The 25,758-nt window shown below is 42.0% G+C and overlaps 1 protein-coding gene across 25 annotated transcripts in view; it reads left to right on the top strand.

Annotated features, from left to right (window-relative positions):
* Nucleotides 1-25,758, top strand: part of FNBP1 (formin binding protein 1) — an 85,884-nt gene that overhangs the window by 52,135 nt on the left and 7,991 nt on the right. For 2 of the 25 annotated variants that reach the window (XM_072352999.1, XM_072352997.1), the window contains exons 7-16: nucleotides 3,083-3,211; nucleotides 4,901-5,047; nucleotides 9,020-9,217; nucleotides 10,590-10,772; nucleotides 15,306-15,392; nucleotides 18,551-18,565; nucleotides 21,931-22,040; nucleotides 24,048-24,180; nucleotides 25,022-25,143; nucleotides 25,557-25,696. In XM_072352999.1, the coding sequence (XP_072209100.1) occupies nucleotides 3,083-3,211; nucleotides 4,901-5,047; nucleotides 9,020-9,217; nucleotides 10,590-10,772; nucleotides 15,306-15,392; nucleotides 18,551-18,565; nucleotides 21,931-22,040; nucleotides 24,048-24,180; nucleotides 25,022-25,143; nucleotides 25,557-25,696 (1,264 nt within the window). Of the gene's footprint in view, nucleotides 1-3,082; nucleotides 3,212-4,900; nucleotides 5,048-9,019; nucleotides 9,218-10,180; nucleotides 10,208-10,589; nucleotides 10,773-15,305; nucleotides 15,393-18,550; nucleotides 18,566-18,710; nucleotides 18,747-21,930; nucleotides 22,041-24,047; nucleotides 24,181-25,021; nucleotides 25,144-25,556; nucleotides 25,697-25,758 lie in introns of all 25 variants that reach the window. The other 23 variants (XM_072353000.1, XM_072352998.1, XM_072353005.1 and 20 more) reach the window with 22 other exon arrangements.

Genomic DNA, 25,758 nt, shown 5'->3' with positions numbered 1-25,758 from the left:
TGAAGCTCAACTGTAAATTACTCCTGAAATAGCTCCTGTGACTCTGCAGATCCAGGCTGCTCTATCTGTTACACTGGATATGAAAGCTAAGGTCATCAGCTCATTTTTTATCATTGTGCTTCAGTAGAAAACAGAAATCTAGGACTAACTGAGTTGTATTTTACGACTAGAAGTGATGACGTTAGAGAAGTGACATATTCAAATGGAGTAATAAAAAAAATTCTAGACTTTTAAAATATATTTTTATTTTAAGGACCAAAATACCTCACTGGAAAAATATTTAAGCTGTTTGAAGCTTGCCAAATGCATTAAATGGCCAGCAGAAACTAAACGTCACTGGGGCTCTGATACAAAAATCTGTGGTTTTTGGAATGTGCCCAATTTTACTTATTCATCTCCTGCCTTCTCTTATTTGGGGCCAGTTAAGATAGTTTTGGAAACGGAGCATCTCCTCCTGCATGCATTTAGCTCAGAGTGACTGCTCATACCCAACCAATGGGGTTGCTGATGAGGAAGAACTGTCTGAATGTTTGCTGGGGCTGCCTGGGAATACGTAATAGCAAAGTTTTGCTTTTTGGTTACAGCAGTAGAGTCAAGGGACAAATTCTTGAGCTATGCAACTTAGATAAATAAAGAGAGCTGTGTAAGTGGGCCTGGGCCTTCCATAGATTCAGTTCAAACAATGGGTTGCTCTTAGGTAGATGAAGATACTGGTGCTCACAAATGAATATTGATCTCCAGCAGCTGGGATGTGAGGAAGAGGCTGGGAGGTTCTTCTGACAGCTGTCATCCTTTCCATTCCTGACTTTGTTTTCCTGGTGTATTTTTGTTTGTAGTACAAGGCTATATTGTTTTCCATTGTGTTTAATGTAGCTTTACATGATGATAAAGTTTAATAAATTATACAGAGCACTTGGGCAGAACAGCGATGGCTGTGGCTTCTTGGGATTTCATTGCAGCAGGTCAATGTTACACATGCTTGTGTTGCAGGAGCTGGTGGGCAATTAAAGCTGCTGGAGAACAAATGAAGTCGAAAGCTTATTTAGTAACTTATTTAGTTATAGTTACAGTCTTTCCCATCTGATGCTGCCATTTCATCTGCTGCGCTGCATTCAGTGCTGAGCATTTTGTTGCTGTGCTTGAATTATCATTTTTGTTGAAAGAACGTGAAAGGTGATCTAGGAAACTACTTCAGCTGACTGCACTCGTGAGAAAAATAACTGAATCAAGTCAAAGTAAGTTATTAGGTGAGATGTGTGAGCTGGACAGACGGAAGGGAGGCCTATTTGCACATTGAGATTTGAAACCTTCTGGCAGAATTTATTCGCTTCCAGTTAGGATTACTAAAATGTTCCATGATTTGGTATTTCATGGATTTATTGTCAGGAAACTATTATTGTCTGCCTGGAATAGTTCAAAGAATAACCCCACTCTGAACTGTATTCAATGGGAGCCCACTTCTCAGAAAATATTAAAACTATTTGCTGCATTGTTTTCCCTTAAATAGCGGAAAATGTTTTTAAGCTTGTTTTTTTAAGCAGTCTTTCTTCTTTCTTGAAGAGGTTTTTCAGAAACTTGAGGGAGTGATGGAAGCCTAATGCTGAGTACCTGTAGCTGCGTTCTGCAGCAAGGTAGAAAGCACAGGGTGAGGAAACCATAAATGCCTGAAAAAGGAGTGTGAGCAGGACGGGTTAGGTATCCAAAGCCTAATGGCCAGGCTCCCTCTGATCTCTGCAGCAAGGATTTTGAGATGGAGGGGGTACATGGGAGCCCAGGATGGATGAATGGATGCCAGTTGTGAATGAGCATGAGATGGACCTCGAGGCTCAAGTAACCGTGGGGTAGGGAGTGATGGCAGGAGCTATACTATATATATTACATATAGGGAGAGAGGGAAGAGCTTCTGTATGAAGGCCAACCACAGGAAAGAAAAGGCAGCTAAAATAAACAGATGGGATAGTCAGCTAGGGAATAATGGGCAGTGAAACAGATAACAGAAGGCCTTAGGAAGCAGAATTGTAAGGAGAAAAATCTGAAATTATGAGAGGGTCACTCAGGGACAGATTGTTCTAGGCAAAGAAGGGAGGGTAGTTGCCCAGTGCTCTGTTATGCTGGGTAGCAAAGCAAATCTGCATGGGTAAAAATAGGAAGGAGCTGTGTCTCAGCTGCTCCTCGGGCTCCTGTTTCTTTGCATAATTTGTGCCAGCTCTGTTCAAGGAAGTGGAGATAAGGCTTTGCAGAGAGCGCAGTGGGAGCGTGAATTAAGAAGTTTTGTTGTGTGTTGGCTGAGGCATGTGAAATGAAACAGATATTTGTTTTGCCCCTCCACTATCTCCGGAACATACTGCTAGCCAACGGGTAAGTGGTGTGTTAAAGAGGTGACATCCAACAGAGCTTTCAGTGGAGGAAGAAGTGCCTGTAAGTGTCCTGAAAAAGCCCCTGCCTTGAAGGAGGATCCTGGAGGGTCAAATTTGGTACAGTCTTTGACATGTAGTATGAAGAGAGGCTGTTTCTGAGTGCACAGTGATTCATAGAAGGAGCATATTACAACAGAAGAGAAGGATAGCAGCTGCAAGAATCAAGGGCCATGTGCTAGCCAGAGGAAGCTGGCATTGCCTTCTGCTTGATTGGTGGCAGAAGGTTTATTCTGTGAAGACAGAAAAAGTCTAGAGATGTTCATTCTGATGATGCATCTGAGCTGTGAGAGCTATCACTTCTTAAGCAAAGTAGGAAAGCAATTCTTTAGTGTGCCAGATATTGACCAATTTAAGTTAAATCTGGAATTTTAAAGGCTTGTAGGAATAGGCATTAGTATGTTCCAGTTTGACAGAGAGGCAAAGCTCTGCCATGTTTAATAGAAGAAAGAGAACTGTATTCCAGCAGTATACACTGCAGACTCATGCTGGTTCACAGTGGTTCCCAAATGTTTGTGGGTAAGAGTGAGTCAAAAGCGGAAGCATTCAGAGGCCCATATGCTAATGTTTCTGTGCTGCCTACTTGTGAGGATGGTAATAGAAGTAACGCAACATCATTTAGTTCCAAGTGGTGTAGATTAAAAATTTCTTGTGACTTTTCTTTTTAGGCAAGACAGCAAGCCCAGCTGAGACATCAAATGGCAGAAGACAGCAAGGCAGAATATTCTTCCACTCTACAGAAGTTCAACAGTGAGCAGCACGATCATTACTACACACACATACCAAATATCTTCCAGGTAAAGCTCACTGATGCTGTTCTGGAGAAGTTCAGAATCTCATGATAAAAGCCAAGAGATGTGTTGCTTGTTGTCTCAGTTCTTGGATCTTGCCTTTTATTTGGTAACATTTGTCCTCACTAGCAATTATTGTATGCAGTCTGCCAACACAAGAGGTGGAGAGCTTGGTATGAAAAATACTGCCCTTCTGCAGCAGGAAACAATGAATTGTCATGACAGATTATGATAGTCTTTGGAATTGTTCACAGTCTTGCTGTATGAAGCTCTTGTGTTTGTGCAGCTGGGGAATGAGAGCATTATTTGCATTGTTAGAGCAGGAGGCAGCTGGGGTGTCCTTACATCTGCAAAGCTTCGTGGTCCTTTATAACTTGTTTTAAAATCAGACTTCACAGATGTTAAATTTAAACCCCAATAATTCTGTGATAGTGAATGTCAAAGAATTTAAGGAAGCTTGCTGTCTGTCTTATGATGCTTAAAGAAAGACAGACAGAGAATAAAAAAGCTGTCAGTGTGCTTGGCTGAACAAAGAGAGATTAATGCTGTAGAACAGAAGTTCTAAATGACTGTTCCATTGTAATGGGTCATAAGAGTCAAGAAGTGGAACATGCACCCTCTTTAAGGAGAGGAAATGTCACATGCTTGTCATCTGATAAGAAATAACTAGTACTTGCGTAGCAAATAGGCATTTTCTTATTCATAACCGGAGCGTCTTTGCTAAATGGACACCTCTTTTGCTCGTGGAACTTCAAACCAGTATCTTCAGATCAGTTATCTCTGGCATTATATATAAGTCTGCCAGCATACTTGTGTTTAACACTAAATGCAGTGAATGCTCTGATTTGTAGATGAGCATGCAAGTTGTGCACACATCCTTTTAACTGCTAACTAACAAATAATCTCTAGTGCTTTCTATTAGCTGCTGAAATAACAGGTATATTGTAAAGGATTTATTTCCTTTAGCTATTGAATTGTTGTTGCTTGTATATTAGGGAAGGCAATGAGGATTTTTAGGTTGACTGTGTTCCGTAAGATTCTTGCAGTCTTACATGAAACAGGCAGTTCTTGTTCAAGCCCTTCTGTATCCTGTTGTTATAATCTGTCTTAATAGTGTTATGCCACATCCACTTACCCTCTGCTCTAAATCAGAGGTCCATGCAATAGATGCTGGAGATTGTGACACTGAATCCACTGAGGAGCAGGGAGCGTATGTTGAGAAGCACATGTGTAAGCAATATGGTGTGTAGGGCTGCCTGTAAACCAGAAATCATCTGCTGGAGCAAAGGGGAAATAAAAAATCCAAGGGAATAAGAATCTTCAGTGCAATGGAAATAAGATCTTTCACAGCGTGCTGCAGAGAATGAAAGAGAATTTATTGTTCCAGAAATTATGTTAACAGCTTTAAGAATCACTCCTAGCAAATGTCTAAAGCTGGGACTTTGACAAATCAGCATTTCTTAGCGTACAAAACTAATTGATGAATGCCCTGTAACAGTAACACAGATTGCTCCTAGAATGGTATTTAGATGTTGGAAGGATCCATACCAACTAACTGCCTTGTTAGAACAGCAGCCTTAATTTGTCCTTTAAAATATATATATTTAAAGCAGCCAGCGTATTGTAGGGAGGAAAATTGTTTGTAGCTGTGATGTGACTGTTGATATGTGATCTGACTGAAGTCCCTTGTTTTAGAAAATACAAGAGATGGAGGAAAGAAGAATTGTGAGGATAGGTGAATCCATGAAAACGTTTGCAGAGGTTGACCGCCAAGTGATCCCAATCATTGGGAAGTGTCTGGATGAAATAACAAAGGCTGCAGAATCAGTTGATCACAAGAACGTAAGTGTTACTTTGCTTGTATTGCTGACTGCCATCTTTAGAACCGATCGCTTTGTGCACAGAGATTTAAATGCTGGATCCAAGCTGCAGCGTGTGGGCTTTATAGTCATAGAACTAAAACAAATAATGGGCTCTTGTCCCAAACTACTTTGTCTGAGGCAGATTATTTCCTAAATCTACTTAACATCAGGAAATGCCACGCTTTCTTTTCTTTTGGGAATATTCTCTCCTTTTGATAGGATAATGACTTCTTGAAATAACTGTTATTGAAGATTAGAATTCTGCTCAGAATAAGGAGAATGATGGGCATTATTCCAGATATCCAATCACCACCAATTCTTATTCAGATGGGTTCAGTACTCTTCTAATAATGGAAGTAATTAAATCGTTGGCTTCATTAATTATTGCAGCAGTTCTGGCAGAATTCCTACTTGGTTTTAAATTCTTCATTTGCAGCATTGAGACTTGCTAGCAATCTGGACGTGAGTTCTCGTAAACCTTAATTTCGAACATCATTGTCAGAACAAAAATAAGCCTCCCTGATGAAAGCTGATAAGGAGTTCAGTTGTGCTTCCTGACGCACGGTTAGCACAAGGGCAAATGTGTTTTTTATTTTGCTTTCAGAATGATCTACTCCCTTTGTAAATGAAGCCTGTGCCTGCTCTTTCTGCCCTTCTCATGGATCGCATTAGCGCTTCAAATACAAACAGCGTGTGTCTCACTGCCTGTTTGCAATTCCCATACATCTTTTTCACTGGAATCTTTTCTGAGCTATTCGGTGCCCAGAGCCCGGAGACTGCAGTTAATTGGCAGCACAAGCCTGAGGCTGAGGTTTTGAAATGAATCCCCCGCTTTTGCACGGCGGTTGCTCTCCCAGAGAGCAGCATGAGAAACCAAGGAATCTGAAAGTTACTGTTTCCTTTTTGGGGTAGGAGAAGGAGCCCAAATTCCCATGTTTGAACAATGTACCCTTTTTTGGGGTGCTACTTGGTTCTGTATGATGAAAATCACTGGGGAGAGATTCATAACTGGGGCCTGCACTGTGCTCAAATCCTCAAGCACAGTCTAAGTGAAACACACAAACCACTTACGCTGAGGATTTGAGCCAGAATGAATCTTGTACTCAACTTTGGTCTCTTGCACGCAAATGTGCTGGACTGATGGCTCATGTGCACAAGTGGGACATTAGAAGAAAGTGCTGTGAGCACTGATAGCTTAGGGATCTTCTGTAAGTACTAACAGAACTGCATTTGTTACAGTTGAACAATTATGAAGGATTTGGCTTGTTCTGTCTGGGAAACTGATGTGCATAAAGGATTCCTCTTGTCTTAAAATATCATTGTGGGCTTCATGTCTCTGGAACAGTGATTTCTCACCTTGACTCTAATAAAAGTGGTACACTTGTTCTTATGTTCTCTAGGGTGTGTGTCCTACCACTTTATAAGCAGCCATAGCTGCAGACAGTGGCAGTTTAACATCTTGTTCTCCTTGAGCCAGTCACGCAAACTGCTACAGCAGACCTTTCCTGTCTCTACATTAAACTTTTAAGGAGGCATTCTGGCTCTTAGACTGCTATCAGAAGAGTTTCTTTTCTTTGAAAGTTTAAAATTGAAGTTTATCTCCTTTGCTCATCTCTTTCAAGCCTGAAATTTTTTGGATGGAAAAGTCAGCTAGATCTGAGCTGTAGTCAGCTTTGAAATTAAGGTCAGATTCCAGGCAAGTTGAATGCAAGGACAGCTGGTGATAACATAACAAGTACAATGGTGAGCCAATACTGAGAGCCTGCTGAGCAGGAAGAGCTTTATGTGAAACTCTGGGCTCACATAGACACGTGTTTCCCAGCTGGGAGGAGATCTCAGGGATCTGGTAGTTGTAAACAAAAGTACACAGCATCACCTAGAGATGTAGGAGCTCTGACACTGAGGAAATGCAGTGATGCATCTGGAGTACTTACACAGCTCCTGACTGGTAGTCTTTGGTTGGATTGTCCCTTGTTTTACCCAGCTATTATGTACAGAGTTGCTGAAGAAAGGGGGATGGTAAATGAAAGCTGTGCTGTTGGTGTGCGTAGCTTCAGTTTGGACACCAGGCCTTTAAATTTAACAGCCACAGCAAGTTCAGAGGATGTATTTGTCAGAAAGAAAATAATCACAGAAAAAGCAGCAGTTCTGGTGCTTTACCTTGTGTACCAAACTGAGTCAGCCCTAGCTGAGAGGATGTAAGAACCTGCAAGTTCTGCAGCTTTCTTTTGCTGCCAGTGAAACCTTCCCAGCTGATGGTATATCAGTATTTTAAGGAGAAAGAACAAAACGGAAGCACAGCTTTGCAGTGCGTGCGAGTACCTATCTGAGCATCAGGTTAAATACTAACACTGACCAATGAAGGGGTTTCCATGGCATTTATGAACCGCTGTGATTGAGTATCAGATCTGTGCAGCACAGCAGTGGGGCAAGTTGTCATTCTGTAGTTAGTTTGAAACTCTGGAAGTAAAGACTGCTAACAGCAGGCTTCTTCTCCACAGCCATCTCTGCCTGCCCTGCCATCCATAACTACCAGCAGGATCCTCAAAGACCACTTTATTTTCAAGGCCCCCATTTCATTAGATGATGTTGAGAACCAGAACGATAACTGGAAAATATTTAATTATTCCCTTAAAAATGACGAAGTTCTACCTCGTGCCCACTAGCAAAATGGATAAATATTCAGGCTTAGCTAGGAAATTTGCAGCTGTGCAAGCAGAACTGCTTTATGCCCTCATAGAAGTCCTTACAGCTCCCACTAAGCAATGGAAGCTCTCTGGAATTAGCTAGTAGCACTGGTTAGCCCTGTGTTCCTATTACAGCTATAGATGCACTTCTGTTCAGTATATTCTTTCTAACAAGGCAGAGGCTGCATTACAAGGGTAGGCTGGAGTGAATTCTAAGTGAACCTCTGCAGAATGTGCTCCAGCAGCAGCAGGTAGAATTAATTAGTTATGGATTTAGGAGTTCCTGTTATGACATTATCTCTCTGTGATAGGTGGAGCATGCTATTTATATTTAGCTCAATCGTAGTGGAAGGATGTTTTGACTAAATAGAGGGAACGCTTTGTCATTAACAGAGGGGAGAAAAAAAGGCTTTTAAAAAGCAGTAGTGGATTTTATGTAGCATCGTGTATGTTTGTCTTTTCTTTCTTCTTTTGAGACTATAAAAAAATCTCTTCAAATGTTCAGGTCTACAAAAGTGTTAATGTCAATCTGGGATGAGATAACAGAGAAAGCGCTGCTTTACCCCCTTTACAAGCTGCATCTGAATTCTACTGTGCACCTGATGGATGGAGGATTTTGAGCCTTAATTTGCTAGGCGTTCCCCAGGATACCTTTGGAAAGCTTTTCTTAGAGCTGTGTTTTGCTTAATTACGTCTGGCCTCTGAATATGTGCTTGTCCCACTGGATTTCTCATGAATGCAGTTTTAGCCATGGATGTAAGCAGAAGCTGTGAAATGCTTCCAAAGCAAAACATTCTTTGATTTGAATGGGATGATGGTGCTCTTCTCCAGAGACTAATAAGGTTTTTTGTGAGCACAATTCCCCTAATGATCTTAGAGTAAGAACTGCTGGAATGCTATAACATAGAAAAGCTTCCTTCCTGAGAAGTCACATAGATCAAAAAGTGTGCAGAAGAACGTTTTTTTCTGAGGCCATTAGACCTAAATGTTTTTGGCAAGTTGAAGTCCAAGTCTGCATTTATGTATAATTAAGCTTGTATGTGGGCTTGACTAGGATAAATGCTTTATATTATTTCTTGTCTTATCTTCTTCTGTTTAAAAAACAAAGCAAAACCACTGCAGAGTGTACACAGCCAGTGTATGGCTGTAATATCTGTGGTATCATTCAGTTGTACATGGTACGGTGCCTTGTTTTGGTGGGATAATATGCTCTGCATAACTTTTTAAAACGCGTTGTGGTAATGAAAGTCTCTGTCCCATTTCAGGATTCTCAGATGGTAATAGAAGCCTACAAATCAGGGTTTGAGCCTCCAGGAGACGTTGACTTTGAGGACTTCACTCAGCCCATGAAGCGGACTGTCTCCGAATCCAGCCTTTCCAACTCCAGAGGGGATGGGAAGTACGAGCCGAAGTTCGGTAGCAAATCCAAGGGCAAGTTATGGCCGTTCATCAAGAAAAATAAGGTACTGACCTGCAAACATGAGCTTGGTGTTAGCTAGTATGCGTGTAGTCAGTAGCCACTGTCTTGTCTAGAGATCTGGGCAATTATAGATTTTAAATCCAACTTTAGTTTCAGAAAGTTAATGAGCGATGTCTTAATATGGTGTTTTGTCGTAGTCTTTGGTTACTTAAGGTTTTCTTTTATATATCTTTGAAGTTTTTTTGTTGTAATTTCTTTAATTATGTTGCAGTTTTTATATTAATTTAATTGTCATGTCTTTGCCATGGTCCATTTCTGTTCCTAACTCAGAAGGAATTGTGTACCACTTACTTAGTGTCACGTGTGCTAACTAACTTTGTTACTTCTGGGAAGCTTTAATGTGTCATCACTGTTTTGACACTTCTAAAACTCTCTGACTTTTCATTTGTGTGACCTCCTCAGTCTGTGCATTGGGTTCTGCAGTTGGGTGGTGGGGAGCAAGGAACTGCTGCGGTTCTTTCTTCTTCAGCATAACTAATGGAGCACAGCTAACTGAGCAGTTGACTTTTTAAAGACCATGTTAACTTACGTATCCATTAAACCTTGTTCATTTCACTGTCACATGTTACACCATAATGCATGGCACCATACATCTGAGGATACCAGAATGTGTCAGGATGACTGCACTGTATCAGTCTACAGAAACACTGATGGAAGCCCAGAGCAGCTTCACTGTTTTGATCTCATCCTTGCTCTGACCCTTATCAAACCACTTTTACTAATGCCATTGATAGTCCAAAAGCCTACCTGATCAAAATGGGTCGTTCCTTTTGCTGGCAGAAGAGAGAAGTTGGCTGTCTGGTGCTTGCATTAGTGGAGCCAGAAGCAAAAATAAAAATAGGATCATCTCCTGAGCAAATTCATAGATTTTGTAGAAGTGAAGTTTGATGCACGTTACTGAGCTATGATTCGAAAGCAGGAAGGAATGTGGTTTGTTGTTTTCCAGATAATAGAAACGCTACTGGGCACTAAGGTACCTTCCTTATCTGATCCATTTAAATTCAGGTATTTGAAAGCTCTATCCATTTGCATTACTCCGAGTCGTCCACAGAGCAGAGCAGGGCAGTTTATAGGGATAGCACTGCATGGAAGAGTCTGCATGAGCTTCCCGTCAAAATGCTTCGTTACTCTTCTGTTGCATCACTTACTAAAAACTTCAATTTTATCATCCCTTCATTTAACACAACTCGAAATACTTCTCCCACCCCCACTTCTTGAACCATGGCCTTTAATATTTAATTATTTGATTGTTTTTTCTCTGGATTTCAAATATTGGTTTTGATGCTTATTTTCGTTTTGTGTTTTATCTTTTTATTTTGATTTTATTCTGTCACTTCTCCATCTCTTATACGTAGCTTATGTCCCTTTTAACATCCCCCCATCAGCCCCCTCCTCCTCCCCCTGCCTCTGCCTCACCCTCTGCTGTTCCCAACGGCCCCCAGTCTCCCAAGCAGCAAAAGGAACCCCTCTCCCATCGCTTCAACGAGTTCATGACCTCCAAACCCAAAATCCACTGCTTCAGGAGCCTAAAGCGCGGGGTAAGTTCTCCTCTGGATACCTCTCTTTCTTTCTTTTCTTTCTTTCTTGCGCTTTTATATTGCACGTTCTGTTATGTAAAAACTTGTTTTGTTTGGTGGATGAGTCCGTTGTGTTTTATCATAACATGCAGACAAATCCAAGGAATCCCATCCTGTAAAGTCTTTTGCAGTCAAAAACCCCAAAGTGAAACCACAAAAAATAACAGTTTCTGATAGAAGTTACCCATTCCTTTTGTTCTTGGAAGGAGGGAGGATTATCCAACATGTAGAAAGGAGAGCTAAACTTGAAGCAATATTCACATACACAATGTGTATATACACAATGTGTCACAAATGGTGAATTTAGCAGCTCTGTATTTACCGCTGTTCAGAATTGTAGGTCTTTTTCTGGCATTTCCTATGAAGTCAACAGATTTTTTTGGTGCCTGAACTGACTTTCACTTCCCTGACTTGCACTTTGCTACGGTGCACGGTTCATAATCATATTCTGTGTGCAAAGCTTATGGTCAGGCAGACATGCTCTGAAACGCAGGCAGGAGGTTTTAAAGGGTTGGGGTTTGGGCCTTTCCTGCCAGCAGCTGGAGCAGTGAGCTGGGTGCTGCTTCACTGCAGAGAGGCTGGAAGCCTGTGGCTGAGCTTGGGGATCCACGTGGGTGTAGATGGAGCTAAATCAGCTTCTTGTGGCACAACACCGGCACTGCGAGTTCATCACACCTTTCTCCTGAAATAAACCTTCCTTTTTTTTTTAAACCAAAGAATGGTTTTATTTCTTTATGCGAGCCCATGTGTGGCACAGCTGTACTCAGAAGTTGCTCACGTATTCCTGCTGTGACTCTTATGTTTGGGTCCTTAAAAGTATTATTGAAAAAAATCACAGGAGGGAGACACAACCTCACAGCCCACACTGACAAACATGTTTTAACATTGAGGAAGAGTAACTGCTTTAAAAAGCCCCAATTCTGCTCCGGGGACTGCACTGACATTTAGGAATGAGGACCGGAGCTGTTTAACAGTAGAGCTGATTTCAGTGGGGAACTTCAGTGGTTAGTCAGAGAGAATTGAAAACACTGCTGTGAACAGTATTGCGTCTCATCTGGTTACAGACAGTAAATTTAAAGAACAAAAGTTCTTTGTTGTGTTCTTTTTTAACGTAGGACAGTTTTCAGTTCTTTTCTAAGGAATTGCCATTTCATGATGCATTCAGTGTAGGATGCAAAAAAACCCATTTCTGATGCTTTCTGCTGGAGATGCGAGTGGTTTCTAAGTTATCCTAAGGAGGTTTGGTAAAGGCCTTCTCCCCTCAGTTGCAGTTTTGTTCACAGCATCTCTTCTTTTAAGCTTTTAAGGGAGGAGGGAATTGCCTTTCCATCCTGCTTTGGTAGCAGCAGGTGTCTGTGCACTGCTCACGGCTGCCCTGTTGGTATGGGGTAGCAGCGAGGCACATGGAGAGAAAGGCACTGCTGGAGGTGGGAGCTGACACTGTGACCTGGTCCTCCCGTAATGCCATTCACCAAACTGATTATTTAAAATAATACAGAATATTTCTAGTTGAGTTGAAAAATAGCAGCTTTACAGTCCCATGGGCAATGCATGAGCTCGTATTTCAAATGTACTAACTCTTATTTATTATTTGGCCTCTTAAGCAGTTATGACTTTTAATATTTGCCTGAAAATGCCATAATATAACGTGCTAACTGTCTGAGAAGTCTAAGTGAGACTTACAAATGCTTTGTACTGTGTTACTTTTAATTGGTTTGTTTGAAAAGTGAAATAATGAGAACAATTTCCTCCAGCTTTCTCTGGAATCCTTCTAATTTCTGCTGACAGGTTCATTAAAAATGCAAAAAGGAAGGCTATTGCTAAATCTTCATTGGAACCTTTCACTATGTTCTCCTTCTCTTTCATTTCCTTCCCCTGTTAGCTACCAGGATGTTTGTATGTAAACAGCTTTGCTCCCTGACTCATCCAGCAGAGTTGGAGGCCAATGTTCAGATCATCATCGTGGCTTTATCCAGAGGGACGAATTCAGGCTGCTTAGTTCATGTAGAAGTATGGAGGAGGAGAGGCTGCTAAGAGCTGGCAGCTCGTTCTGTCTGCTCTGAGGATGCTGTTGATGTTTCATTGGTCCTTGGTGATTTTTGTTATACATGGCGTCAGACTAAAAGGTCATGCAAGTGCTTAATGATCTTTGAAAATAGATTTCTAACCAGACGCACCCCAATCTCATTTATTTGTCAGATGAAAAATAAGTTGTTGTAATTTGTCTGATGCGGCCCTCTTTATATTCAGTACAGCTGGATAATATTGTTAATTCCACTTTTACAGTATTACATTTGATAAGATTTCCTTTTCTCTGTTCCTTTCCATCTCATTGTCCCTCTGCCAGATCCGAGAACATCTGAATTTTGCTCATGAACAGTAATGTTGCTAATGATGCACTGAGATCTTACCAAAGAAATGAGAGAGGAGGAGATAGGGAGGAGCTGTCTGTGCAGAAGAGTATTTGATCTGTACAGGAGTACATTAGCAAAGCAACTTTTGGGAAGGTCGTGCAGGGAGCTAACAGAGCAGCACAACATAATGGATGTTTGGCTTTGGACACAGAATCATTTCATTTGCTCTGAATATTGTCTCCACACTGCTGGTTTTGTTCAGCCAAACGCCTTGCATGTGGCCATAGGGGAGATTTAAAGTAGTTAAGATTATTTTAGATTGTTCAAACAAATGGTCAAGAAAAGGGTCCTTCCTTGTTGACAAACTGAGCTCTTAATGCCTGCAAAGGGCCATGCAACCATTTGTTTATTTCAGAGGAAACTGGATCATAAATGCTTTCTTTCCCTGGTTTAAAGAGGAGGAGCATGGCAAGCAACTACTTAATGTGAACACAACTAATAGCTAACAGAAGTGTGATGGGAGAAATGCAGAACTGCACAGTGTAACCAGTCTTTGGAATGTGAGGCAGAGATCCCCATACAATTCCTACATAAGCCCTTTTGAGGCTGCAGTGAGTGGCAGTGTGTTTTAGTCATTTCCTTCCAAGTTTTGCTTTAGCATCTTCTGTTGCATTTGGAAAGAGAGATTACAAAGCTGAAGTGGACAAGGCACTGGTGACTGTGGAATTGTGTCAGTAACATTATGTCCTGCGCTCAATCTGGCTTTAGTTTTGCTCCCAGTCTCAACATTCACTGAGTTTTGTTTTCATGGAAGAAAGCAGAGATCTGAATGGCAAATGTGAAATTAATGCACCAATAGCAGCATCAGTGATCGCTGCCAGTGTGAAGTCCTGGTCTGCTTGAAAGAAAAGCAACAACGCCTCTGTTGGTGCTGACACCCATCAGTGTCTGTGGTTTATCTAATCATGTTCTCCTATTTTCATCAAACTTTCTTCTAACCCCAAAAGCAGAAACGTCCATTATAAAGAATCATTAAAACCCGTTACAGTGCTTACTGAAGGTCTGAGCTGAAAGAGGGGAAGTCCACACAGGGTTGGGTTTTCTTTTGAGTGCTGTTTCTAATAACTCTTTTAAAAGACAAAAATTTAAAAAAATTAAAGAAAAAAAGTGCTTAAAAATGAGCTCTGTCTCTTTAGGGAAGTAAAATCCAGAAGAGCACAAAAATGAGGAACCACTTACACAAGACATAATTTCATTTATGCTTGCTCTGCTTTTTCTAATTCCTTTCTGAGGACAACGGAGACCTCATATTCTGCTAGTTGAAATTACTTTTGTGTTTTTGCTTTATTGCTACACTGCCAGTAACATCAGCACCTTTATTTAAAGAGCAGTACTTCTGAACTAACCGAATCCAGGGGTAGAACTTACACCCTTGAGCTATTGTGTACATTGAGCTGATTTGCTTTCTGTCATCATTTGGACATTGGGCTGTGTTCAAACAGGAGGTTGCTCTGGGAGAAAAGGCACAGATGCTGCTGTCATTGTCCACGCAGCCCCATAGGGTCCAGTGGAGGGATTTTTGTGGTTTCCTTTTTAAGTGGAAGTTGTTCACTTCATTACAATGTAACTTCATTTCCCTTCCATCAATTAACGTTTTCCCTTTCTGTCCTGTTTCACTTCTGTGATGCACTGTGCACTTTTTCCTGACACCTGTAGCCCAGCCCAGGGACCACGACCTGGTTGTGCTGTGATTGTGCAGAAACACCAACCAAACCACACCAGCTCCTCACCTGCTGTGTCCCCTACCCAAGGGAGTACTCTGTACTGTAATACAAGTGTGTGTGTGTGCCAAAACACCTGGGCTTGGGTGGATGGGCTTGGTAAAGCCAAGGTTATCCTAGCAGAGAGATTTTATCTGCCATGGCATGTTTAAGCTAGCCTTTAAAAACATGAGATATACGTTTTATAAGTGTTATAAAAGCGCTGAACTCGATTAATGCTCACAGAGCATCTAGCAAGCTTCCACTTTGCACTTAAAAGCTATTAAACACCGAGCTGTCTTTTGCTGTAGAAGCAGTAAACACGGGTGCTGTGCTGGTCTCCACCGTAACGGATGTGTTTTCTCTTGCTGACTCACCAGCAGACACAGTCTTTGTATTTTCACAAAGAACTCATGAAGAGGACTTTAGGGACACCCACGTGTGCCATTGAGGCTAGGGAATACGTTGTAAGTCCACGTATGGTGTGATCAGCCCATACTGTTGCTGCACAGTCGCTAACCCCACTTACAACGCCCTGAGAGTGTGCTGTGGAAATGTGCTTTGTGAAAAAGAAATGGGAAACTGCAACCTTGGAGAGGCAAGCTGCAGCTGACTGTGTTATGTGCAGGAGAGACTTGACTGCTAGGCCTGGAAATGCTGAAATTCACACTCCTCTTGGAACCATTTAGAGTGTGCTTGGCTGTCAAATAAATAGAAAACTAAAAGCTATATTCTAAATTTGCCAGCTTGTAAGCTGAGATGCTTTTACAGCAAATTTCTTCTGCGTAAAAGTGCTCCAGGTGGGTTCTTTGCATTTATTCTATGTTATTTTACGAGTGCAGTTTTGACCATCATGAGCCAGCCCTTTGTATGAGCGGTAGGGGCACATCCCTGGCCATGGTGGCAAAGCTTTGAGAAGCTTTCCTGAGCTCTCTGTGACAATGACAGCTCGTGGAATCAATGCTGGTGACCTCTAAATCTGGTGCCCAGAGAAAGCATTGTTTAGGATGAATTACTGCGGGAGCATGGAGAAAGAAATTTACCTTTGGGCTGTCTGGAAATGCAGTGATTTATTTCAACCCCTATTTCTGTAAGTGAGGTTAGTGTCTGTCTGTGACTGTCCAATAACACATGGACTTGCTGGCTTTCATGCGCTCTCATGTGTTATTGAAGCTTGTGGCTCTTAGGCTCTTCATTTTTTCCCTGCTAGACTAAGCTAGACTTGTTCTAAACCGTCAGCTTGAAAGGGGTTTGCTCATTTTGTAGCAATGTGATTTATTTGATCATTTTGAGGGGGGAAAATGCTCCTCTTCCAGGAGCTGTGAGCAAGTTGATTGTTGTGAAAACCCAACAGAATGGGCAAAAGCAGTTATTTAGTGAATGTTTAATGCAGATTTGTTGTCACTCTGCTTATATTTGTTTATAGAAATGGAATCACTGTCATGTGAAATTATCGATGCATTTCAGAAATGGAAAGCTGTGAATATGACTTATTTCAGCATTTCATTGTCTGTGATCTGCTTTACTCCTCCTGGCTGTAACAACCCCTGATGTTCTCTTTGGAATTGCTCTTAATAAGCTCTCTATTTTTGTCATACGTAGTAATGCAAGAATTGGGCATACAATGTGTTTAATCTCTGCAATTTGCTGAGTTTACAGCAGAAGAATAGTTGTGATGCAGATGGTTCTCTGCAGTAGTGCAGTGCCTTTAGACTTAGCGTATAGAAACTAGCGCATGTAGCATACATCTGTGCCTCTATAGAGTGCTTCATAGGTAAATATTTCCTCTGCACCATCAGTCTTGTCTGTATATATGTAGGATCTCAGTTTGTGCTGATCATGTCTATGCTAAAGTTCACAGGAATGCTAAAGGTACGACGCAAACAAAAGCTGCCTGCCCTGAATATCTTCTGCAATATATTTTAGCTCGTTCTGTCTCCTCCTTCTGCAATTCTTCTCCCAGATTGATTGGTTTTTCAATGGCCTCGTGGCTAAGAGAGTAAATTTCTTTACTGCGCTGTGATCATTGAGCATTTCTGTGCTGATCGACTGAACTTCAGAGGGGAGCTGAACTGCTGCGTTGTCACTAAATGTATCAGTTCCAATGGAACAGTTCACTATGAATGCTGCATAAATTCTGCTAACTAATGACAATCATTTGATAACTGAGTATTTCTTAAACTGGCTGTCAAAAACATCATGGATATTGAGCCACCCAAAAGAAAGAACTCCTGCTAAAGACAGAGCAGCTGTTTGTGACAGCTCTGTATCCAGGAGCTGTCAGTGCTGCTATTAAAGAACTCTTGAATGGCAAGGTGTGCAAGAGTCTGACAACAGATTATGGCCTGGAGCAAAAGGCATTTCCCCATTTTCATGTCAGCTGTCTTTGACACACAGCACATGCATTTATGCACTTGCAAGCTCGTTGCACACCAGCCCGAAGAGCTGGTAGCACAGTCACAGTGAGGACTGCTGGAAGCTTGAGTGCAGCTTTGATTCTCCCTTGAGTCTGGTTTTGTACCTTGAGCAGCAGTTAGCTGGTGCTCCGTGGCACAGAGCAGAAATGCACTGCAGCACCGGTAGGCTCTGATCTCTTGGAAAACCTTCTGGCTTGGAGCTGTCATAACATCTTCCAGCACTGGAAGAGAGCTTTGGTAGTTATGGTGGTTGACTGCCCGAGTGCATTTGTTCACCTGTCAGTTTGAGGTCCTGCAGCACTGCTCAGAGCCCAGCGTGTAAGTGATGTAGCACAGAGGCAAGCTGTGCTGCTGTGTAGGTAATTTTTTTTGACATGCACCTCTCTTTTTGCACTCTCTTCCTTCCCCAGAGCAGCTAAAAGAAAATGTTTTGGCTCTGCACCAGGGTGTGTGGTAACCTTTGAGGACTGGATCACGTATATCATTTAAGTGGCTTGAATAACGTCTTGCTCTGCTGCCATAGAACCAATTTGGTGTAAAGAGGTTTTTTTTTTCCCCTTATTCTTGGTCCTGACCTTGTCTGACCATGTGGCCAAAATAAGTTTGAGATAAGTATCTGTATGAATTGTTTAAGGACACCAAATGGCTTTAAGTGACTGCCCAGAAAGCATTGTGTGCAGCAGTGGAGGTAATTTGGGAGTACAGTCATTTGGACACATGCCTGTGAGCTGGGCTCTGTCTCCTGGAAATGACCAGAGGCCCCAGCACGCCTTTAGCAGCAAGAGCTGAGCAGTGCCATACCTCTCCCTACCTGCAGCTAGGTGCTGTCCTTCCCTGCTCCTGCACAAAGGGGGCTGATGCTTGTGACTGCATTTCAATCTGAAGTGACCTGCACACGTTTACAAGTGTTCTGTTTTCTTTTGCAATCCAAAATTCAACGAGAAAATCCCTCTTGTAGCAGCAATAACAGAAGCACACAGGCAGCAATCCCAGCTCTGCTCCAAGCAAGGCCACGGCAGCTGCCCAGTGCTGCTGGGCCCTCTTGTGAACTTTTGCACAGATCTGTCAGTGTTACCCATCCAGCAAAGGGGGATGTGTGTCGTGTTGTTGGAACAGCACCCTGAAAAGTTCCTCTTCTACTGATGCTCTCTTGTTTTTTTTTCTCTCTTTCCCCCCCCGCCCCGTATCTCTCCAATTTTTACATGAAGCTTTCTCTCAAGCTGGTAAGCACATTTTCAGCATGCCTGTCCTGTGTTTTAATCACAACTTTGTCGTGTGTTTGAATGTGCACTGTGCCACGTCTTGACATGACACTGAAATTGTTACATTTGTTTCTTCTTTGTTTGCTTTTTTTTTGCTGTTTATCAGATAACTCTGAATACACAGGTCTGGAGTCTAATAGAGGTGATCAGAACTCAGTCTTTCTAATAAGCTGCTAAAAAAAATTAATTCTAATACATAGTTTAGCTTTCATTTTTTGTAATCTAGGGCTATGAAAATGTAGAAAAACAGTATCAAGTAATTCCTTTATTGTGTAAGTATAAATTGAGACCTTAAAAGAAATCAAGAGCTGTTTGGACTTCTCCCAGAGAGAAATGCCTGTATTTGGTGTGACTGTACCATTGCCACAGTTTGCTTTTATGCCCAGGTGTTTACTGGCAATCTGCACCATGGTCACCTACATTTTACAGCCCTATGTAGTCCTTCAAAATAACTAATAATGATTAAAATCCCATAAACCGTAACCAACGAGGTTAACTCAGTCTGATTTGAATTAGCAAATAATGTTACGTATATGAACCCCAAATTTTATCTCGGATGCAGCTGGGAAGGTTGCTTGAGCTACGGTAAGGTAATGTGTTACTGAGTTGGGAAGGGAACGGGTGGACCTATTTGGGAAAGCAAACAGGGCCGAACTTGATATTGCAGGTACTGCTTGAGATGTGCCACACCTCAGTACGTTTCTGGTAGCTTGCTGCTGTTCCTTTACCCTTTGTGATCCCAGAAGGAACTCAGCTGTTCTGCCCCAGTTCATCCACGCATTCCAGAGCCACAGTGACTGGTGGCAGTTCGAGAGCTTCAGAGGATTTGCAGCTTCTTAACTGCATTAGTTTGGAAGCTTTCTTTTTTCTCACCAATCAGTGCCTTGGGTGCTCCTTCCCTGTTACTCCTCCCTACATACACATTGTCCATGGATTTATTGTTTTGGACCTCTTTTGTTCCTAGCAGCTTGTTCTGAGGTGAGGTGTGTGCCCTGGGGTAGCTGTGGTGTGCCTGCAGAGGTTTGGGGCCCTGCTGCTGCCCTGCACAGAGCAGTCACTCATTGCTCTTCATTTGCAGTATTGCACTTCTGAAGACTGGTGGTAGGAGTGGGGAATGGTGGAAATCTCTGGCTCACTTGGAAACCTCCTTCTTTTGGCTATTGCCATCCATTGACCTATTAGTCCCAAGTGTTTATACCAAGAATTTCCACTTGTTTTTGTGTAGTGTAGCTGAGCTAAGCCTTCACATGTGTTGGAATATATCCTCCCCAAACAAACAGCTGACCTTGGCTTTCCCCAAGAATTGCACAAATCAAGATGATGCGTATTTCTAGAAAACATATGCAACGTTTACAGCTTGAGAGATGGTTCCAGCATCTTTTGCTTGAGAGCATGAAATGTGCCCAGCATGTGCAAAAGTTGTTCCTTGTCTCTTCCTGCTGGAGGAGGACCTGTAGCTGCTGATCTGATGGGAAGTTACCAAGCATGGAATGAAGCCTCTGTGAGTTCACCCAGTCTCAGGCATGCATTTCTACACGACACTGATGCTTTGGTCTGAAGCATTGTGAACACAAATACTGAATTTAATCTGGCCTAGAGCTTTAAATTGAAGTATCAGAAAGGAAGAGCTTTTCCAAATTGCTTTGAATACATCTGGTATAACTGAGGATGTTTTCAAGCATTTCTGCTTCTTCTGGATAGAATCGAGAAGAATATTTTATATGGTCTTTCTGTTAACTGCTCATTTATTTACAAGTCTACGTCCAGATGCTTTGCCTTAGAATGATATATATGGGTTTAGCATGGAGGCTGGCTGTAAAATATACCAGAACAGTTTAATGTGATGTGGGAGTTACTGCAAAGCAAATGCTGCCAACATTAAAGAATGTGCCATGCACAGCAATGTAAGCAGTAATTCAGGACTGCACGTGGCTACTGATGTAGACTTAGTTTAACTTCTTTCGTGCATTTGTGTTAGATTTGCTTTCCCGTTGTCTCTCAAAATGGAAATTGATGTTATGCACAAGATCAGGCCTCAACTGAGATGCACGCGTTCATTCTTGCTGAACATTAACATGGCAGCAATTTCATTATGCTAACCTGTTCTGCTTTATTGGAATTAAACAGGAGGGGTTGGAGAAGGTGACCTGTGTGGGTTTGTCCTCCATCCCTCTGACACCCACACGCCTTTGTTATAAGTAGCATGTTCTGAAATGCAGAAGAAAGAGCGCTCTGTCTCGGAGTGCACATTGAGTGCAGAACTGAAGGGGTCTCACGGGCAGGTTTTGTGGCAAAGTGTCCCCTAAATCACTTTCCCCTAAGAGAGGTGTTTGGCATCCTAGTAAAACTGATGTTTCAGTTTGGCTCACGGCCTTTCAGTAAGCTGACGGGCTATTGAATTCGGATGCTCAGCTATGTGTTTTTTCCCGTTCTTTCTCATAGATCTCAGTACTTCTCCTTAGAAATGGGACATGAAACAAGCAAAAACCAAGAGAAACGTGTCTAGGTTGTGTACAAGACCTTCATTCATTTGCGATTCAGCTGGTTGTAAGGCTACCTGCCATACAAAGTTAGAGCAGTCAGGGATGAAGCACAGGAGCAGTAATAATTAATTACAAATCTGACCAATGCCTTGAGAACTGAGAATTGCAGCCACTTCCATCAAACCAGGCTGATGCGTTAGTTTCACAAAAACAAGGTCAAATATGCCACCGGTTTCATTTCTGCTGCTCTTTTTAATGTTTTAATAAAACAAAATATAACAAATAAAGGGAATTTTGTTATATACATTAACTGTTTTATATATTTGATGTGTGGCCCGAGACAATTCTGCTTCACTCAGTGTGAGCCAGGCAAACCAGAAGGTTGGACACCCATGAGTAGAGCAAGCCAGCAATTAATAGTGTGCTCAAGAAACAGGATTATGACACAGGAGTAGAAGCTAGCAACTGCTTTCAGGGGGATGCTGTGTCTAGAGGAGTAGGGGAAAGCAGGAGGCATTAGCTTTCCATAAGAATGAGATCCTGTTAAGTAAAATCTGGTGTTAGTTATGGTTAAAAGTAGATTCTCAGCTTTGCCAGAACTCTGGTATTCTTGCTGATTGCCCATTAACCACTTGGTATGGAAGTGGTACCTGGTCTTGGGCTTGTTAGGCATTCTGATTCCTAACCATTTAGGGGCTGATAGCTCATAGTACCAATGATTACAATGCTTCAGACCATTGTGATTTCTGCACAGATTTGTCAGCTGTTTTCTAAGTGCGGTCCTGAAGGATTTGTGTAGAGTCTGATCTTTCTTTTTTTATTCCCCTCCATTCCACTCTGCAGGGAGCAGGGCCAGAGGACTTCAGCAATCTCCCACCTGAGCAAAGAAGAAAGAAACTTCAGCAAAAAGTCGATGAGCTGAACAAAGACATTCAGAAGGAGATGGATCAAAGGTAAGCCAGTCCCTCCAATGGAAAATGAAATAGATTAACTGAAACATAAGAACAGATAAGAAGAAGGTTCTGGTGTTTTCTAAGGTGCTGATCCAAGAAAAGACACAGTTTATTTATTGCTAAGAATGTCTTAAAAAGTCTTCTGTAATCAGTTATTTAGCTTTGGCTGGTATAAATCAGAGCTCCCTTGCAGGAAAGTAGCCGTCTAGTCATGGGCAAGACAAAGATTGCTGTTGGATACCCAGATATTTTTGTGTGTGTGATGTGAGCTGTTAGTGATGAATTGGGTGATGGTGGGAGGGGGGTTGTTTGGTTGGTTTTAGGTAAGTACAGGATGTAAACATGGTCTCAATCAGGGTTACAATCATAGACCTCTCAACCCTAAGCAGATCACCTGCAAATGTTTGATGGGCCAATGTGATCATGGGTGACCACATTATAGCAAATGAGGTTATTATGAGCTTGATAACATTATCCAGAGAGCTGATTGTTTGCTGTATTTCTTACGACTCTCTGAGCTGTAGCATACATTTCCTGCAAGCTGGAAATAGGAGTCCAATGCTTTTGTGGATGCTTTTCCTACAAGGCTTCATTTCTCACTGTGGTTGAGAACAAGACCATTGTAGCTACACACTTTCTATTGATTCTGGCAGCTTGTATTAGTTGCTTTCAGTGTTCGTTCACATTCTGGCTCCTGCAATTGCATTAAAAATTCAGCACACAAAAAACAGAACTTTTTTTCCCGGAGTGATTTTAAGACTCAGCCTCACTGCTATTAGTCCATCCCAAAACACTGCTTCACATTTATATGGAAGTGCCTGTGTTTTCTGCTAGATTGCTTTGAAGAACCTGTTCGCTTCGGTTTGCTAACAGACCTTTTTCATCACTTGTATCATAAAGGAGAAAGGAAGAAGAAAGTCTGCACATGGTTGTATTACTTTCCATGGCTTTTTTCCTTCTGTGGTAACTTGCATTTGTTTCTGTACAGATTTACCCTTCTGTACTGATTCTGAGGTAACCCAGTGTTTAAATCTGATATGAAATCTGAACAGAATTAGCCTATTTTAAAATGAGCATAGTATGTGATTGGGGAATTAACACCAGCAGTTAAGTAAGGGTTAAAGAGTAGTAATCATCGTGACTCATATGTTTGCAATATTGTCCCTTAGGGTTTCAGCCACAGAGCAGTCCCACTTCCTTGCCACCCACACTTCTTCTCATTTTCTCTGCACAAAGCAAAAGCAGGCACAGGATTGCAATTGTCAGGAGTCTGGTGGGAAATTCCAAAATATAAAGAGCGTTAACTTGAGTCGTGGGACTGACATTAACCTTTCCTCCCCCCAAGTAATGCCTAGAGAAAAGCAGAATAGCTGTGGCAGTAATACAGGAAATCAGATCATAAGTCCATCCATCTCTAAGCTCTGAAACGTTCATCATGCAGATAACTTTTGCCTTAAGTTCAACTTGCTTCAGGTCAAAGGCAGCACGTTGCTGGCAACGAGAACTCTGCAGGCTTCCCTAAGGGATCTCATGCTTATGTTATATCAGCATTGCTCTTGCACTGCATTCATCATAGTGAGCCCTAATATTAACATCTCTGAAACCGTAGGCATTTGGCATCTGGGTTGATATGAAACACAGCCCCCAGAAACTGTCTGGTAAAAATACTGTGTAGCTTAACAGGATGCAGGGTCGCGTTACGTGGCCCAAGGTCCATCTGTTGCTGCACTGTGACAAATGCAAACCATCTGGATTCAGCTTCATTTTAAGCAGTGTGAAATAAATACGGTACAAACTATTAGCTTTGCAAAAGGCAAAATGCAGGGTGAGACTTTCTGGTTATCACTCCATTTCTGTTGTTGTTATGTCTGCATCCAGCTCTTTGTCCCAGTTACTCAATTGGATTTCAGCCCGTGATGGAGAAGAATGATGCAACTGTTCATCTGTCTCCCCTCAGAGCTGGGACGATACTCATTTAGAAACCTTTATTTTTCTTCTGTCTCTCAGAGATGCCTTAACGAAAATGAAAGATGTGTATATCAAGAACCCACAGATGGGAGACGCAGCGAGTGTGGACCACAGATTATCAGAACTTGAACAGAACATTGAAAAGCTACGATTAGAAGTGCAGAAATTTGAGGTATGGGGAGGGATGTAAACGTGATGTTTGTCTCAATGAGTGCACGCATCTCTGATGGAAAAATAGCTCAGCATATACACGCTTCTAAGTAGGTTCTAAACTGCTTTTGCAAATAGAAAGAAAATGCTTCAATCCATTTTTTGTGTATGGAGAAGTGGTACTTAATCACTTACATCAATTGAGATCTTTGAGTCTGTTTGTGTAACATAAATATGCACCATCACTTGTGATTGTCAGCCAACAGCAATACTCTTTAAATTGCCCTGAAGTCTATGCCAAGTAGAGGAGGAGATAAAATGAGGGGTTCTCTAGAATGCCCAGAGTGGTTCAGATGCTAACTTAAGTAATGACAATCATCATACTAAGATGACTGTGGAAAACTGGGAGAATGTAAGTGGAAAACACCATTTAAAGTCTAACAGCAAGACAGAAGCCATCAGATGATACATGTTTTAAGGAATGGTCTGCCATTAACAGGAACAGAGATACAGAACCTCAAAAGCATGAGTAGTATTTGGAATACAAGGATCCATTAGAAATGTGTCCCATTACAATTAGCACCAGAAGGACTATAGAACTGAGGAAAGGCTTCATTCTGTGAGCTGGGCCACGAAGATAAAGATATACAGCCTGGCCTGTTAATGGATGTTCCTTATAGTCATTTGTTTTACTATCGATTGCTTGCTCACCCATTTGAAAACCTCCCCAGTTATTCTCCTTCTGATTTTACCGAGACCACCATGAGCTTCTGCATGTCTTACTTCATTGTGACTGAAGTAGCAGTATGTCCTGTTGTGAATGCAAGCTCCAGTGATGTGACCCTGCTGCTTTCCATTGGCAGGGCTGGCTGGCTGAGGTGGAGGGCAGGTTGCCCATGCGGACTGAGCAGGCCCGGCGGCAGAGTGGGCTGTATGAAGCCCAGAACACTTCAGCAGTGAACAGCTGTGCACAGGACCGGGAGAGGTACAGTATCTGTACAGAGCTGCCTTCTTTGGGCTGATAACTGAACTTGCTTTCTTGAGCTGCATCACCAGGAAAACTTGTTCTGCAGTATTCAGGACTGTGTGACTAGGCTGAAGGGAGGCGCTCTGTGACAAGAGTGTTGCACACTAGTTTTAGCCTTATAGAATATTCCAACTTTAAGAGATGGTTTTCTAAGTATAATGGCCCCTGCAATCACTGCTGGCAAGACAAGTGTGATAGATTCATTTTATTATGGAGAGAATAATGACTACTGCATTATAACAGCTCTAGTGGTAACAGCCTGTCCTGACCGTTCTGTAACACTGCTGAGCTTAAGACCTTGTCTTGAAGAAGCCACTTTCCCTGCTCCTGAGGCTGGTCGCTATAGTTGCTCTGTATTTTCCTCTCTTGAGCAGCCCAGATGGCAGTTACACAGAAGAGCAAAGTCAGGAGACTGAGATGAAAGTACCTGCAACAGATTTTGATGATGAATTTGATGATGAAGAACCACTACCAACCATAGGAACGTGTAAAGCTCTCTATACATTTGAAGGTATCATTCCCTTTGTACTCTTCTTTTACTTATTGCTTTGTTGGCTTCCTATGACAAGTGGG

This window comes from Excalfactoria chinensis, chromosome 18 (genome assembly GCF_039878825.1).
Source record: "Excalfactoria chinensis isolate bCotChi1 chromosome 18, bCotChi1.hap2, whole genome shotgun sequence".
Taxonomy (NCBI): domain Eukaryota; kingdom Metazoa; phylum Chordata; class Aves; order Galliformes; family Phasianidae; genus Excalfactoria; species Excalfactoria chinensis.
The sequence above is the reverse complement of the archived record's forward strand: the minus strand, read 5'-3'. Positions and strand labels throughout refer to the sequence as shown.